The sequence below is a fragment of the Aplidium turbinatum genome, chromosome 4 (genome assembly GCF_918807975.1).
Source record: "Aplidium turbinatum chromosome 4, kaAplTurb1.1, whole genome shotgun sequence".
Classification (NCBI taxonomy): Eukaryota; Metazoa; Chordata; class Ascidiacea; order Aplousobranchia; family Polyclinidae; genus Aplidium; species Aplidium turbinatum.
The window spans coordinates 1,789,497-1,807,337 of NC_137475.1; the positions used below are offsets into that span (position 1 = coordinate 1,789,497).

Here is a 17,841-nt window from a genome sequence, read left to right on the forward strand (position 1 = left end):
GCATTTGCTTACATGACATCTCTGATCATTTACCTATTTTCTTATGTGTTAAAAATAAAAATGTAGTGTGTAATTCACCCACTAAAAAAATTCGAAGCTTAAAAAACTTTTGTCTTGACAGCTTCCTATGCGATTTAGAGTCTAATTTGAATAAAGTAAATACTGATTGTGATAATGCAGACAACTTAATGCACTCTTTTATTATGCGATTTCAAGTAACACTAGATAAACATGCACCACTTAGAAACATGTCGAGAACTGAAATTAAGCTCTCTAACAAACCATGGATAACAAAAGGCATTCATAAATCTATTAAAACAAAAAACAGACTATTTAGATATTGGATTAAAAATAAAAATGAATCAGCAAAGAGGAATTACAAAGCATATTGGAATAAGCTGAATCATTTGAAACAATCACTGAAAAATCAACATTATAAAAAAAGTTTGAAGAAACAAAAAGTGACTCCAAGAAAACATGGAAGATCATTCATGAGATGATAGAGGGGAAAAGAAATTCGAATAATAAAAAGCTTCCTTCAACTATGACTATAAATGATAAAAGCTATAAAACATATTCTATTGAATTCATTAATTTATTAAATAATTACTTCACAAATATTGGAACTTCAATGGCAGCTAAAATTCCAAATTCAAATGTAAATTTTGAATCATTCATGTTAAACAGAAAATGTTCTTCTTTTGGCTTTCCTGATATAAATGAGATAGAAGTATCTGATGCTATAAGGAGCCTCAAAGCAAATAAAGCTTCAGGCATTTTTGAAATACCTTCTAAATTTATCAAAATGGCTAATGTAATTATATGCCCGTTTTTAACAAAAGTACTGAATAAATGTGTTTTGCAAGAAATCTTTCCTGATGTACTCAAAAAGAGTCTGATAATACCTGTACCAAAAGTTAGTTCACCTTTACACTTTACAGATTTGCGACCAATTTTTTTATTGCCAACTTTTGCCAAAATTTTCGAAAAAATTCCATATAAACGGATGATGAATTTTATTGACAAATATAATATTTTAACCCCAGCTCAACATGGTTTTCGTGAAAATGATGCAACAAGCTTAGCATTGACAAAAATTTATGATGATTTACTTTCTAACTTGAATGATCATAAATACACATGCTCGGTTTTTGTTGATTTAAGTAAAGCTTTCGATACAGTTGATCATGGCATACTTTTAAAAAAACTTCACCATTATGGCTTTCGTGGCAAGTTTTTAAACGTTTTAACATCTTATCTAACAAATAGAATGCAAAGTAGAAAAATTAACGGTAAGAATTCTAATTTCAATGTTGTTAAATGTGGTGTCCCACAGGGGTCAATCCTTGGTCCCTTGCTTTTTCTTCTTTATGTGAATGATCTTTTAAATGCACCTTCGTTTTCAGCTACACTTTTTGCTGATGACTCAAACTTTCATATGTCAGATAAATGCCTGTCATCTCTCCAAAAAAATGTCAATAGAGAAATAGAAAAAAATTGATGTGTGGATGAAATCCAATAAACTTTCATTAAATGATAGTAAAACTACTTATATGATCCTATGCAACAAAAAAAGTGCAGCAGAAAATTTTAGTCTGTCCATCAGTGGCCGATCCATCGAAAGGAAGAAATGTATAAACTAACTATTTGTAACTTTGGATGAGCGATTGACATGGGATAGTCATATTATTAATCTTAGAAAGCAGCTTGCAAAGGTCTGCGGCATAGCATTTAAGCTGAGATACCTTGCCCCTTTAACAGTATTACGGGCTTTATATTATGCTTTGTTTCAATCCAAGATCCAATACTCGATTATAAATTGGGGAAGAGCAAACACTACATTGCTTGCTCCACTACAAGTGTTACAAAACAAGTTCATTCGATCCTGCTTATTTTTGCCGAGGTCAACAAATACAACTGTTCTTTATCACCAATTTAATGTGCTCAGAATTGACGATATTATTAAATTAGAAACTGCAAAATTTATGTACAAATATGTGCACAAAATGCTGCCCCGGGCCTTTGCTGGCTGGTTTATTTTTGTAAATGAAATTCACCATCATAAAACCCGTCAGAACCAAAAAAATGATTTATATTTGCCTTCTACAACGTCAAACTCTGGTAAGAAGATGCTATGTTTTAATGGAGTGAAACTATGGAATCAAGTACCAAAAGAAATAAAAGAAAAGTCTTACAATGTTTTTAAATTTAAATATAAATGTTTATTAAAGAATTTGTACAATGATCACTCCTGAAACGTATCATCCGCTTATTTCTCTACACAATGTTTTTTTTATGTTGCCCTGTGTTATTCCATTGTTAATGTATTGTTAATTTTTACAAATTAAAGTGCTGGTATTGTGCTATATATTATATACCGTATGTGTTAATGTTCTTAATTTTGGGTCTTTTGTTTAAATGTTTGTGTGGCAGCTGACTTTGGTGACCTTTTGGTCTTTCGCTGCCATTCTTGTTGTGCGAATTATTTGTGTTTATTGTCTTTTTGCTTTTTGTGTCTTTCTTTTTCGCCAACAAAACAAAAAATAAACTGAACTGAACTACAGTAGGATATAAAGCAACGAATCTGCAGCCCAATATATGTTACTGAAATTTAACGTTTTGTTTACTACTATCTATGTAAATGAATTAACATATACGGAAACTAAATGAAAAGAACGTAATGTGAATGATGGACAAACACAACCCTAACCCAAGATAAATGAGCTCCACACTCAAGATAGCCCCCCTCCCCCCCGACATCCAAATCATTCCCCAATCCCACCCTGAAACCCCAATTGGAGCTATACTCAGGTTGGGATAGTGAAACTCTCCAAACAGCCGCTGCAGAACACAGAACGACACAGCTCAGAGATGGCGAGGTCACCAATCTTAGGTCGACACTTCACGCTACGCAAGACCGATGTTCCTACCCAAATCAAAGTCAACACAAGCCAGTTCTAAAATTACTGACTCATGAACTTTAAAATGGGCGAACACCACCTCGCTGGTGTATGCCTACCACTTCTTAATTCTATTATAATTTAGATTATAATTTAAAGTTTACTCTAAACTACAACCGGGCCTCCGAGGCCCTAAATTGCAATTTGAGGTGTACTTTTGTTTTTAGCCAACAAATTTTTTTTTGGACTTTTTAATTCTTGCACTCCGGTTTTAAGTTTTGCAAACGACACTAGTTTAAGCATTTCTAGAGCAACAGCTCTAAAAACCAAAAAAGAAAAAAATTAAAAGAATTTTCTCTCTCACCGGGCCTCTCAGGCCCGTAATTACAGGATAAGGGTTAAGCCTAATAAGTTGGCCTAGACTAGAGCGTTAAAGAAGAAATTATTATTAGATTAACTGCCGATTATAAGCAACTGTGCACTGACATGGATGTAGACCATCACGTAGGTAGCCTATTGGTGTTTCATGCAAATACTCGATGGCTTTCAAGAGGAAACGTAACCAAGCTAGTGTTTGAGCTCATAGTCGAGCTTAAATTATTTTTTGACCTTTAAATAAAATTGGAATTTGTTTTATTGCTGAATGATGACAGATGGACTAGATTCCTTGCTTATTTGGTAGATATATTTGGTCCTATAAATAAACTAAATCTGAAAATGCAAGGGGAAAACAGCAATATACGGTATATTATTCAATCATCATCTCTGTTTTAAGCAGATTGCGCATCAACATGGGTTATGTGAATCCATGAGCCATTGATACCATGTGAATTTAGAAAATGTAGCCTACTGTTTCCACGCTGGTTCAAGGCAGATTGAAAGAAAGTGATTGATTTATGTCATTGTCAAGAGATTGTCTTAAGGTAGGCCTGCTAGAAGGCTCTGGTGGCGGAGGCTACGTACAGTTTGGCCAATACCTTTCGACTTGGGTGGTCCTTCCAGGAACAGATGCCAGTACCGCTTAGCATATAAAGATGCTTTGGAAGGTTTCACCAGCAGACTTGATAATTGAAAGTGAAAAGTTAGAGTGAACAATGTTATCATGTTTAAAGAATTATCATCGGTGCTGGTTGTTGACAGCAAAGAACAAGAATTGGAAAAATAATTGATAATTGCTACATCTCACAGCATTAAAACTGAAATTCATTTGATATTTTTCTGAAATTTATGGCGATGAGCTTGATTTAATACGAAGTTCATTCACATTTTTGATGAAAAAAGTTTCCGATAAATTGCAGGATGAATTTTTAGAACTCAAAACCGATTCATGCGCAAGAGACTTATTCAGAGAAAAAGCAATCACTGGATTTTGGCCATTAATGTGTACTTCCTATCCCAAAGTGGTAGAGAAAGCTATTCGAAGTATCCTTCCATTTGCTTCCACTTATCTATGAGAATTAGGTTTTTCAACTCTTGTAAATGAAAACAAAACAGAGAAACAGATTAGACGTGGAGAATGATATTCGTTGTGCTCTTTCCAATACTCTTCCACCACATTCATGAGTTGTCGAAACAAAAAAATCACAAGCTTCACACAGACCGTTAAATGCATTGACCCTTGTATTTTGAATGTACTGTATTCTTTGAATAAAACACTTTTCAGCAACGTTTTTCATTAATTAAATTATTTTAGTATGAAAAGGAATTTTAAAGGCTAAAAAGCTTATTACTAGTGAAAATTTAGTTTATCTTTCAAGATTAAAATATTAATGTAAACGAGTTTTTAACAAACTGAATTTATAAGGGGGAAATTTAGATTTGAATATAGACCAAAAACGTCCACCAGATAAAAAAGGTTGGGAACCACTGAACTAGAGGAAAAAGCAGCTTAGGCCTACACCGTACGCGTATTTTAAATCACTTTCAGATTTAAAAAAATAAGAAATTTGGTCATGCGCATATCAAAAACCAAAACACAATAACGTGAAAGCAAATACTCTGTGGTAAAAACAGCAGTGTTTTGCTAACAATGGGGTTAAGGGAATTGAAATTGGGAGTGAAAGTTTTAGCTGCAAAGGAATTATAGGATAACTAAGAGCAATATTTGATCAACAAGTAGTCGGGAGAAAATCATTTCAACAGAACGTTATGTGACTTTTAGGCTGCAAAGAAAAGCGTTTGAAATGTAGTGCTGATACAAAACAAGTTGGGAGAATATTTGAACTTTTCTAGTTTCATGAAAAATCATTAAAAGCACAAAAAAAATCGCTTTAATTGTGTTGTGATTGCATTGCAAAAAAATAAGCGGATTAGTTGTAGCTTTTGTAACACGTAATGTGTTGCGGTTCCCTCGTATATATCCGTCAGTGTGACGACGACATCTCGAGCATTTTAGTAATCGGGGATGATCCGAGCACAAAGTCTGCAATTCCTCATTACACGAGTTTGTTTCAAGTTCAAGCAGAAAGTTGAGATGCAACGGAGCTTAAACAGAAATAACTGATCCCATAGAAATGTTGTCACCATCAAAACATCACCAGATAACAGGCAAAGATAGACCCATCTATACCGACACCAAACTAAAACTGTAAACCGTCTTCAACGGAACACAAATTGGGACTGCCAAAACATAATACTACTAAACTGCACGATAGCTACACCGGCTGAAGTAAATACTAAAAATTAGCCGCAATCCTGATCACAAGCATTCCAGGCAGCAAGATCTGGTTGTTCCGTTGCAGCAGTCCACAATAGAAGGGTATCGTAAAAATTATGACAGACTACATATAGGTTTAGATGCTCCGGCGGAAAATAATGTGATCGAGTGCTCGCTTGCATTCCGAACTTCATAACAACAATAAACATAAAAATTGACTTAAAAAACGCAAAAATGAACTAAAAAACTACAAAATCTTTACAATTTAGTGTTTTTCTTGCCAAGTCTATGTGCATTGGAATTGAGTGTAATCAGGTCTCCAGACATTTCCGCTCAAACAAGTTAGAGTTGACACAAACAAGTTGAGTCGTTCTCCTTCCTCTCTACAGGTGACGTCAAACATTGAACCTGGTTCGTGGACCTCTCCAGACATTCCGCCAATCACAACGCCGTCGTCTAGATGATTTGCGTCAAACAAGCAAACATTTCTTGCTGAAGAGATAATATTATTATTATAAATAGAATCATTGTGCAGAAATTGTTGAATTCCTGTAAAATCGTCGGTAAATCCCACTACTGGTAAAATTGACGGTTAAGATTTTTGAACTCGTTAATATATTGACAAAAATCGCTCATGTAGTTGGTGATCTATTTATGTTGTACAATTTTGCCAATGATGGCGTATGAGCGATCTTTCCAGGCTAGATTGGAGGGCAGGAAATCTTCACCACTCAACAGTCTCGTCGTCCAGGGCCCTCAGACCATGCGCACCGTGTGGAGGCCGGTGGGTTAGGCAGTGGTGGATGACATGGTCTGTGGTCTGTTCCGTGCCCCACACTCGCGTTCTGATGAAGGAGCCAGGCCCCACTTGTGCGTGTCCGAACGAAAGCGGCCGACGCCAGTTCGCAGGCGGTTAAGCCTGACCCACGCAAGCCTTGCGAGAGACATCCCTGGTGGACGGGGATCGGCGTCGGGTATGAAGTCACGGAGCGTGGAGGTGTGACTTTGCCATTCCGTGTTCCACATGTGGTACGTCCAGTGTGCCGCACTTAAACCAAGTTCTTCTGCGTTCTTAAGTAGTTGTTGTGCGGCAGGCACAAAGGGGCGTCTTGATTTCAGCCGCTGCTTTATAGGTGGTGGTCGCTTGAATGTTGCGTGGAGGAGATGGTCGGGGTCCAATGTGCAGCGAGCGAGAGAAATCGTGGCTCTTTTACGGAGTAACTCAGCGGGTTGGATACCTGCTAAGATGGGTAGGCAGTCCATTTGAGTGGGACGCAGGCATCCAGTCACAGTACGCAGTGCGTCGTTGATGGCGGTATCAATCTGGTGAGTGTGAGAACTACGACACCAGACCGGCGCGCAGTACTCAGTGGTGGAATGAACAAGGGCTGGGGTAGCTGTACCAAGAGTTTTAGCACCAGCTCCCCAGCCGGAACCCCCCAATCGCCTCAAAAGTGCGACGCGTGTAAATAGTTTTTTGCGCAGTGACTTGAAGTGCCGGCGGTACGTGAGTGACCTGTCCAGGGTTATGCCGAGGTATGTAGGTTCGGCACAGTAGGGCAGGCGTTCCCCATCAATGTTGACGTTTATCTCACGTTATGCCTCCCGGTTGTTAAGGTAGAAGGCCGCCGACACTGTCTTTGACTTGCTGAGCTGTAGATTCCATTTCTGGAGGTATGCTGACAGTGTTTGCATGTCTTGGCTGAGGTTCCTCTCCACTGACTGCCAGTTTCCTGCTGAGTGCAGGAGTGCCAGGTCGTCTGCGTAAGCATATTTCCTGGAAATGGTGGGGGGCAGGTCGTAGGTGTGTATGTTGAACAGGAGAGGAGCCAAGACTGAGCCCTGTTGGACGCCGCTTTTAAGTCGGCGTAGTCTGCTTCGACGACCGCTAGCGGTTGTGAGGGTAAAACTGCGGTTTTGCAAAAGTTCCATGATCATATAGACCATGTGTCTGTCAGGGATCAGACGGAGTAACTTGCAGGTAAGGCCGTTATGCCATACGGTATCATAGGCAGCCGTGAGATCAACAAACACGGCGCCAGCCTTCTTCTTAGCCGAGAAGCTGTCCTCAATGTCTTGGGTCATAAGTGTGACCTGATCTACGGTTGATCGTCCGTGTTTTATTTAGCCAATGCGTATACGGTACTCTTAATCATGATCAGTGTTCAGTGAAAATAGTCACCTCTCGCGCAAGTATCTCCTGTCCAATGTGACGTACAAGCACAGGAAAATGAACGGCCCACAACCGTGCACACTCCATAATTTCTACATGGGTTCCGTCTACATGGATCATCTGCAATCAGAATCTACTTCAATAAACCGCTTTGAGCGTACAAATTCAAATAACAACCATGCATTTAGCATAACACAAACAGCAACAGAATTATATTATGTACCTGGCCTGTCAAGCAAACAATTCATAACATTTATTACAAGCACACCATTCATTAAACTTAGGCCTACACTGGAATGAAATAAACATTTCTGGAGAATAGATTATGTAGCAAAACGAAGAAAAGCATAAAGGTCGGATAGTTGATTAAACAACAAATAAGCTCCTAAGGCCCACAACTGCCTATCAGGCCATGAATTACAAGTTTTGATAAACAAAATTTAATCAATTTTTGTGTTAAACGCAATGCTAAAATCAAGAATTTATGTCGTTAAAAATCATTCTGCTATTTACAGCCTGAAAAATAATGTTAAAAATAAATCATTTGAATCAAGTTACCCAGATTTAAAAAACCAACAAACACTATTTTGCTCTTTCAACGTTATAATCACTAGATCGAGAATTTGTAATAATTTAAGAATATAATGCTTTTATATCCTTACTGAAAAATTAGATGTGTTGGAATTTGCATTAAATTAGATCTTAGACTTCAGAGTTTGGTCATCAATTACAGGGCTCTGGTACTTAATGAAATATTCACATCATGAATTTATACACAACATGTCCGATATGTATTGATAGAAACATTACACTGAGAGCAATCAGATCCAGACCACTGTCTTCTGCATTGACAAGTGAAGGTGAGGCCAACCTTTTGGCAAGTCCCACTATTACGGCAAGGATTGGGCAAGCACAAGTCAACTGCAAAATAAAGGTTTTACATTGATGAAAAAAAATAATAAAAAACTTTTAACCCTTACAAGGTTGGGCTCCCTGGAGTCTTGCTCAGTTTGGGGCGGGGCTGTCGATTCTTCTTGTGCTTTAGGAGTGATATCTCTGTTATTTTTTAAGGTACGGTTTCAAACTTTGGGATTCACTTTGTAAAATTATTCACGCTGAGCATATCCGAAAATTAAAACTATGTGAATTTTAGAACTGCTCATAGACGTTGAAATGTTGAGGTGACTTATGACTTTTGGATTATTTTGCGATTAAAGCAATTGTAGCGTGAGTTTACCCATTATTTTTTGGTAGAGTAATGAAGAACATGCATTGCAATGTTGTGATTAAACGTTTTTTACATAATCTCAATTTGAATCTATATTTTTCATGCAAAATAATAACTTTTCCCACGCTCAAAAATAAGGTCGCTCCTTGACTAAAAGAACAATGCTTCATCAATTACATGCAGTAATCAAATTTCTGAACGCGTGTCACACCAATTTGGATTATGATCTTGTGACCTCGGTTCCAAGAACAGCAACTCCTACGCTTTATTAACAAATGTAGACCAGCTGAAGAAGCAGAGGGTGGCGTTTATCAAATACTATTATGTAATCCACGAAACGAATGGACGACAAAAAACGCGGTTTAAATGCAATGTATTGTAGTCGCAACAGCGTCTCTCAATGTACGTTCAATGTGAACTCGGCTACATACAAGGCTAGTACTAGGAGTAAAATTACCCGATAAAGTCGATGATGCTCTACGACGTACAGTCTACGTAAACAGAAGTCAGAAAGAAATTCAAAATAAAACAGTTACGGTTCATTAATAAACAGAACGTCATAACGCTTTTCGTCAAAAGGAAAATCTGTAATGCCTCCGGTCATTTTCTTGTGGATTCAATAAGCTCTCTAAGATTCATACGTTACACACTAAAATCCAAACAATATTTAGATTTATTCAAAGTAGTATTTATTATGCATCAAATCATTGTGAACCTGGAGAAATACTTTACAAAGAATTAGCTGCCTAATGGGCGTTTGTGCGATAAAAATGTCAGTTTGGCAGCAAAATATTGATAAGTATTTTGATTTGGTTACAGTAATACCGGACTGCAGCAATTGGCACAAGGCTCTTGCAGCAACGTGTTTCAACTTGATTCAATGGTAAAGCAACCTGTGTTCTGTCAGGTTATGTACACACAAGTTCAGAAATATTTAGGAATATGCAATGAGGCACATTTACAGTTCGATAATACGAGGAATTGAATACAACGCTAATACAATCATTTCGACGTGGATTCAACATTGCAAGACGATGTAAACATGCGCGGGTTTGCAATTAGATTACTTCTCTTCTGTCCTTGTTTGTATAAAAGTCATAAAATCAGTCGTTGTATCCGTGCTAAAATTCAGCTATGTTCAAACCGCATTACATTGATATTTTCTAAATAGAAAATGGATTTATAAAATATGAATACAATACTGTTTCAGCATATAAAAATGCTGAATTTTACATCGAGTATTACGATTAGTTTTATGACCCACTTTTTATACAAAAAAGGATAGATGATTTTGATAAGCAATCTCATTGCAAAACCGCGCATGTTTACAAGTATTCAACGTCTTGATATGTTGAATCAACGTAAAAATAGCTATCTGTCTAATGAAAGGAAAAAAGGAAAATCTTTCATTAAGCTCCGCGTTTTATTTAGGCTGTGGTTGAAGCCAATGTTTATAAAACCGCAATCATTCAAATAGTTTATTCTGCGCAAAAGCAAGCTTGACATACTCGTATGGAATGTGCAGGACATAAAGCCTTTTCACAGCACTGACATTGGCCACGGTTTTTTGGTAGTTTATTTTTTCTGGCTTTGGCACCTTCTCCCATAATAGCGTGTTTGCATACGTCGCATCTACGCCGTGTCGACGATAGTTGGGGCAGAGTGGCCCTTCTGCCGCTTGGAGTTGTTGTTGAAGGTTGTTTTCCTATTACTGCTTCAATCTTATGTATGGTGTGATAGTTCAGGCCCTGGAGAGATCGCGACTTTATGAATGGCTTCACGAGTTCCATGGCCAGTTCCCAACCGAAGTCGAAGGATTTTTGCTTGCGTGGATCAGTCCCTTCATTTAGTGCTAAAACTGTAGATGCGTTGACGCGGCAAGTATCCAAAAAATAAGCAAACGCAGTAGTTGTCCACCGTGGGGTCTTTGCTTTGCACGTGAATGAACCCATCCTTTGGTCGATGATATCGGTGCCACCCTTTGTGAAGTCGTAAAGCTTATACAAGCGTGGCTTCTTCTTGCCGTCATCCTTGGTAATACCCAATAGAGGTTGCATGGTCGTCAACATCAACACATTTCGCATGCCAAAACTCTTCGTTTTTACTACATAAGAATGTAGGCTGAGATCAGCCTCACTCGTCTGCCAATAAATTTCGTACGAAAATTCCTCCCTACCACTCACTTGCTTCACTTCCAGGGGTATTCCTCTACGTATAGCGTTGAGGGTTCCCACTGACGTTATACCCCTGTCAAGCAACCACTGCGCGAGTGGTATGGAGGTGTACAAGCGGTCATACGAAATATTCCGACCTTGAAGGTCACCGTGTTGTTCCAGGCTCATCACCATATCTTTTACCACTTCTTCTGTTCCACAAACGTAAAAATAAAATGGATCTTCCCTCGGTTTACCTGAATAGACCAATGCCGTAAATGTGTATGGGAAACTGCTGGCGTTTACCTACTTGAACAGAAGGCCATATTTCGCAGGCTTGTTTGGATTATATTGCTTGAAGGCAATTTGTGTCCTCATGGGGTATAGCGTTTCGTCCAACGACAAGTAGTCACCTGGAATGACATGTTTGCCGCAGTTTTCGTCAAACATTTCGAAAACGACTCGAAATGCGGCCAAACGGTCATTCTTCCAACGTTGCGGCCTAGTATTTTGGTCGTCGAACAAAATGTTCGAAAATAAAAATTTAAAGCGGTTCTTGCTCATTGTTGCACTAAACACGGGATGCCCTTGCAGTTGATTGAACAATACATCCGTGGAATGACCAGCCTGTCCTAAAAGCCCCCGAAAATACCCCAATCCAACAAAGGCCTGCATCTCCTCGTTGTTGGTTGGGCCAAAATAGCAGTACCTGCTGTCATCTAAAATTCTCTCTGGCAATTGAGAAATCAGTGTGGCAATTTTTCTATTTGTTTCTTGAACAATAATGTTCAAAATGTTTAAAGAAAAAAATAGTTCCTATGCTTGCCGAGGAGTCTTGGCTTCTTTGGCTTCTCCTCTAACACCAGTCGGGCCAGATATAATGTTAGCCCGGCCCCTTCTCCCATTGTGCACCGGTCTCGCATTAGACCAAGTAATGCTGACGCCGCCCTCTTGTCTGGTCTTTGGCTTTTCTACAAAAGTTGTATAAGACTTCAGTGTGTCGGGAAACTTAACAGCATCGTAGTTGTTCATGTCGAGAGAGGAATCTATGCTGTTCACCAGTCTTTTCGATGTTATAATCCGTCGTGGTGGTGCAAACTCCGGTTGAACATCGCCCATGGAAGGTAACTGGTCGTCAATCTCGATCGGAATCGCTGTTGCGGAAGTTGAAGGAGAAGAATCCGCTTCTTCATCTGAATCGGAGTGCCATAAATCTTCCAAATCATCCGCCTGGCTTTCGTCGTCAGAATCCAGTAAAACATGTTGCAATATTTCTTCAGCACTGAATCCTTGCCTTGCCATGTTTTGTTTTAAAGTGAAAAGGACGTAATTTTTTTAATAATGGCGTTGAAATACTAAAGAAAATGTATAATGAAACAAATTGTTAGTCACATAGAAACTAGTTAGAAAAAAACTGTTACACAGAATTATAAAAGTCAAGAATAAACCAAAACTTTGCAATATAATAAATTGTCAGACCGTTGTCAAAAATTGTGAAGTGCACTTTACATATTTACTGATGATGAAACTATATGAATGTCATGGTTATCTGTGGTGATTCAGATTAGCTTCTTGAGCAATGCTTCACGTTTATGATAAACTACACGTAGAAGGGAAATCCAACAGGCGTTTGCACAATTTCGTCGTTTAGCGACGTAGATTCGACGAAAGCGGCGTAATAATTATTAGGCCTACCTAGTATCAATATTGGCTGTTTCTGCAATGTTGCGTTATGACCATGAACGCCACGTGGCTTGAAAAACAACATTATAACGCTGAATGAAACCATGTGCATGAAACTGATAATCTACTGTATCTAATAAAGTTATCTCTGATGTAAATTCAACGATTGGGCAATGGTATGTCTCAACAAAATTACGAAATATTCCATCATTTTGACGGCTAGAATGCATTGTTGAACCTAAACCGAAAAATATAGATGCGCTGTTCAGTGTTCATCCATAATTTTTGATATTTGTTTATATGTTTAGTGAAAATAAGCTGTCGTTCTTGTTATTATATTGAAAATGAAAAGAGCAGTTTGCAAAACGTCTATATTACCATGAATGCGGTTTCATCTATTTTGATTGTCCCTTGCTGTAGGCCTACTCAGGCAAGTTGTAATTATCACAATCTAACTTTTCCCAACTATGAGCACTATATCTCGATGCGCATTTGTGTATTGTGTGAAAATTTTGATGGTGTCCAAAAATCAAATATTATTTACAAAATAACTCGGTCTCTTAGAATATCCTCATATGTCACATCAATAAATACTTTCTTGACTTACCAATAAGCCTAAGGTAATAAAGAAACATTCTACTAACGGACAGTTCAGTGATAAAAAAAATCGAAAAGTTTGATATTTCTCGCAAATGCAAACAATTTAAGTTTTTCATAACAAGATGAAGTTCAATAGCATTACAAGAATTCCATCACCATAATTCAAAAAGAACCTTTCCATTACTTGGGTTGACCCTTGCGATTACTCCGCATATGGGTTATGTTATGTACCACTATAGTTCACCATACTGCCGATTGCCTAAAGCATGAAAAAAGTTGCATCTGTCTGCGGTTATAAGTTATATTTTTTTCTAAATTCAACTAAAACAGCTATTCGCATTATGAAACAGTTGGATAAGTGCCATAAATCAAACTATGGAATAAGTTTGTTTCCCTATAAAAACGCCTGCCTGCAAAATGATACCATGTTCATAAAAATTACTAGATGTACATAACGCAATATACTTTATGATATTATATTTTCTGATTATTGATTCGATTGGCTCAATATGTGATGGCTACTTCTAAACTACACTTATGAAGGCAGAGTCTGCAATTACTTGAATTTTTGCAGGTGTTACCTACAATAAATAATGCGATTAATCGAATACAATTCTCACACAACTCGTGAATATGTCTAGTCAATCAGCGCTGACATAATGCTGGATGATGCATTATTGTTTATTGAATAATTTAGTAAATATGCGTAACTTCATCTGTTTGTTATTGTGAGACGAAACTAGGAAAAATGGAAATAGAAATGGATAAAATAAAGGTATTTTTATTCAATGTAAACGCGCTGCCGCGTGTCATTATCTAACTAAAATATCTTTCACCGCTAGCCTATGTCGATTCATCGTTTTCTGACGTCACGTCCATTCGACAATAAACGATTTCTTTTATGCATTCTCAGTTCAGGTTGGCAGTTACCCGCCTTTCCGTCGATTCAACGTTGCAAGACGTCGCATAAGTTCATATCTTTTGTTTGGTAAACGGAGATAAGATTTCATTGTGACATTGTTATGTAAACTTATGTTTCACATGAGACAACTTGACAAGTAAATATACAAGTTTTCACAATTTATGACGAGTTATAGCATATGGAAATGTTACGCTACAATTGCTTTGCGAAGTACTGCATTGCGGTTTCGTTTATCAGTGACAGTGAACCTGGTACAAGAAGCTTCGAATATATGGATTCAACTAAGCCGCATCACGTATAAACGTGGTGGAACGATCGTCCTTTTCACAAAAGCGTGATGTTCTGGTTTATCCTACACAAATGAGAAGTGTATTGCATTTCAAATCTTTACATGTCGACTTGGAAATAAATGTTTACAAGTATATGTGAGAAGCTTTGGGAACATCGACGCCTTTTCTGCTTTTGATAGTGTGTCGGACAAAAGGAAAGATTTGAAACCAAAATCATGATATGTTACAGCGCAGCTTCTAGAGTAGGTAAATTTCTAATTATTCAAAAAAGCGTTGTGGCCCAAACAGAACAATCTAAAAACAGTCCACACACAACGTTGAATATGTCACGAGAAATGAGAGTGAAACAAAACAAGTCGATCACTTTCAATACTTATCTCACATTTTACATCAAATCTACTCCAAATGACGCTGAGTCATTGCAATAACGTTGTATGCTTTGTTTGATTGAAAGGACATCATTGTCTGCGAAAAACAATTCTCGCTCTAGATGCATTGGCACCAAGTCTTATGTTTAATTTTACGCAATTTCAACCGCAAGCGACGGTAACTCATCGTATCAAAGTTGAAGCTTTTCTTGTATCGACGTCGCTTGTAAGCCGTGGTGAGAACAAAAGGTCCACGCATACTGCCAATTTCCTTCACGCTGTGAATCAGTTAGGATTACCGAGATGTGGGCCAAATTAATTACTTTCATCCAGCTGGTGGGAAAATTTTGAACAATAGAATATGAAATATTTTAGAGGATGTGCTGAGAAATGCCTTATATCTCTCAATTTATAACCTTTATTCGCTCAAAAATTCAGCTCAATAGAGGTGAATGAAAGTTAGAAAAAGTCAAGAAATCTCGTAGTCGCAGCCCCAGTGGTTTTAGAGATACAACTGTTGATGCAAAAATGTTGAATTGACAGCCCCCCCCAACCTTCAAACAGTTAAGCTTTCAACTGAAAAAGTTTTAACAAGCTGTTTTGCAATGTGATTTGAACAATGATGCATGCTTTGTAAAACTTTACTTCATAAACCATAAGTGCTTCAGTCATAGATGGCCATTATATTTTCCTTGTTTTCCACAATAATTTGACTAACCTTCGGCAGGGCAAGCGTCTTGGTTGCATTTCTGTAAATTCTTTCGTGCTCCTTTGCAATATATTCCATCGACAGAAGGACGAAGACATTCTCTAATTCTTTCTTGGTGTCCTGTTCCACAGGTTAACGAGCATTGTTCCCAATCGCCCCATATCGACCATCGACCTTTTACACAAGAGTTAGTCACTACCGCGCAGATTAGGCATCATTTGAAATCAGAAATTCCTTAGCAAAATTGCAAATTTGAGTTTGTACAAAATAAATTTTGCTTAACTGAACTCAATGCAAAAGTAAAAAAAAAAGTGTTTTCAAACTAAAATTAAAACACAAAGTTTGTAAATTTTTGAATTGGTATCTGGGTACTTTATTAGTAACCAAAATAAAAACGTTCATTGATATCTAACCGATCTTAGAATAATCAGAAGTTGTTAAACAAAACCTTATCTGTCCAGGCTTGGCTTCCTAACAAAGTCGGAAACGAGCCGTTGATAGAACAAGCTTATTATTTATTGCTTCATTTTAACGTTGACAACTTCTTCACTATATTGCAATTTGATCATTATACATTTTGATAACTATCATTATCTAGCATTTTAGCTTAACAGAAATGGAAAAAAAATGCTCCAAGTGCAATGAGAGATATATCACAACGCTATACAAAAAAAGGGTAAAATATCGTAACAATGATCTAACAATTGTTGATTATTAAACTAATTACTGTATGCTTGAACGATCACAATTGCTGTAGGGTCCAACAAATCGATGAAAAAACGAACATTTCGTTTCCATGCAGTCGCAATCTGGACTGGAGTTATGGCCGAATCTTTTGAATAAAAAGTGCTTATGCAAATTAAAATTATGTGCTTATGTGCTTATGCAGTGCTTATGAAAATTGAAAAATGAAAAAGTGCTTATGCAAATTAAAAAGTGCTTATTATAAATTATTATACTATACTTACTGTATGCTTGAACGATCACAATTGCAGCAGGGTCAAAATAAAAACGAACATTTCGTTTCCATGCAGTCGCAATTTGGAGCGGAGTCATGGCCGAATCTTTTGAATAAAAAGTGATGGTACGGTCTCCGCTTCTATACGCAATCCAACGGTTATCTAAAATTTTTGTTTCAAATAAGTTATTGCAAAATACACACTTCTCAAACATGACGTAATGACTTAATATAAAATAATATACATATTCTTATAACCTCCGTTATATCAATATATTGATATAACTTGATCTGTTTGGCATTGAGCACTTTTGCAGTATTACGAGTGTTCATTGTTAACCTGCATTATGTATATACAAATTACATTGTTGTGCAAATGCCAGCATTTGATGAATGCAAAATAGCAGTATATGCAAATCAGTTACAAAAATCTCTAACCTTCAAATGCATGAAGCTATATCCATAAAACTATATGCATGGACAATATAACAAACAATGTGACATCACAAAGTTAAATTGAAGATTTGAGTAGAAGAAACATGAAGTCACATTTTATAAATATTTAGTTATCACATCCTTTAACTTTCTTTATCTCCAAAGTCATATTTTTGACTTAAGTTCGGCAACTCAGGTCTTCAATTAGTAATTATCATTAGTAATAATAATATCATTAGTAGCATCATTACTAGTCTCGTTATTATTAATAAAAATATTTCAATTGTCAATAGCACTGTAGTAGTATTACCATTAGCTAAATTGTAAATACCACAAAAACAAAAAAAATGTTAAAAACGCAAATTTCTAGTATTGTGCATTGAAGCATTGATACTGCTAAAGCATAATTTCAAACACTATTTTTTTTGACATACAGAAAGTTTGCAAAAAGAGAGTTTATCAAATACAGATCAAGAGTACAAATACAAGAAAACTTTGTGGTTGCCCTTCCTCAAATTTCAGGCAACCTAGAATTGATTTGATGCTTTCTAAACACAGAGCAACCCACAAACCTCCTTTGGAAAACACAAAGACAATAATTTACTCTTCAATATGCTAAGTTTCATAAAAGTTTTTGCACTAAAGTTTATACGGTCAAAGTAGCACCATATTAAAATTGTATGCTACTAAATTACAAAATATTTTTTACAAAGTTATGTGCTTTCAGAATGTTTAGATTTCAAGGATTTACAATTACTTTTTAAGT

General features: G+C 36.9%; 2 protein-coding genes across 2 annotated transcripts in view; both read right to left on the bottom strand.

Annotated features, from left to right (window-relative positions):
• LOC145768330 (protein lev-9-like) overlaps positions 1-17,841 on the bottom strand; it is a 90,915-nt gene that overhangs the window by 43,654 nt on the left and 29,420 nt on the right. The gene's annotated exons all lie outside the window — the stretch shown is intronic.
• On the bottom strand, positions 5,843-16,776 carry LOC145768326 (uncharacterized). The gene is made up of 4 exons (XM_082579803.1): positions 16,651-16,776; positions 15,692-15,856; positions 8,540-8,650; positions 5,843-6,048 (listed from the first exon to the last, which is right to left on the bottom strand). The coding sequence occupies exons 1-4, from the start codon at positions 16,736-16,738 to the stop codon at positions 5,843-5,845; spliced, it is 570 nt and encodes a 189-aa protein (XP_082435929.1). The 5' UTR covers positions 16,739-16,776.

Excerpts from the sequence above, each read along its gene's own strand:
- LOC145768326 (XM_082579803.1), bottom strand. The coding sequence starts at position 16,738 with ATGACTCCGCTCCAAATTGCGACTGCATGGAAACGAAATGTTCGTTTT. Across the intron at positions 15,857-16,650 it reads TGTGATCGTTCAAGCATACA|GTCGATGGTCGATATGGGGC; the intron begins GTAAGTATAGTA and ends CTTGTGTAAAAG. Across the intron at positions 6,049-8,539 it reads TGGATCTGATTGCTCTCAGT|CAAGAAATGTTTGCTTGTTT; the intron begins GTAATGTTTCTA and ends TTATCTCTTCAG.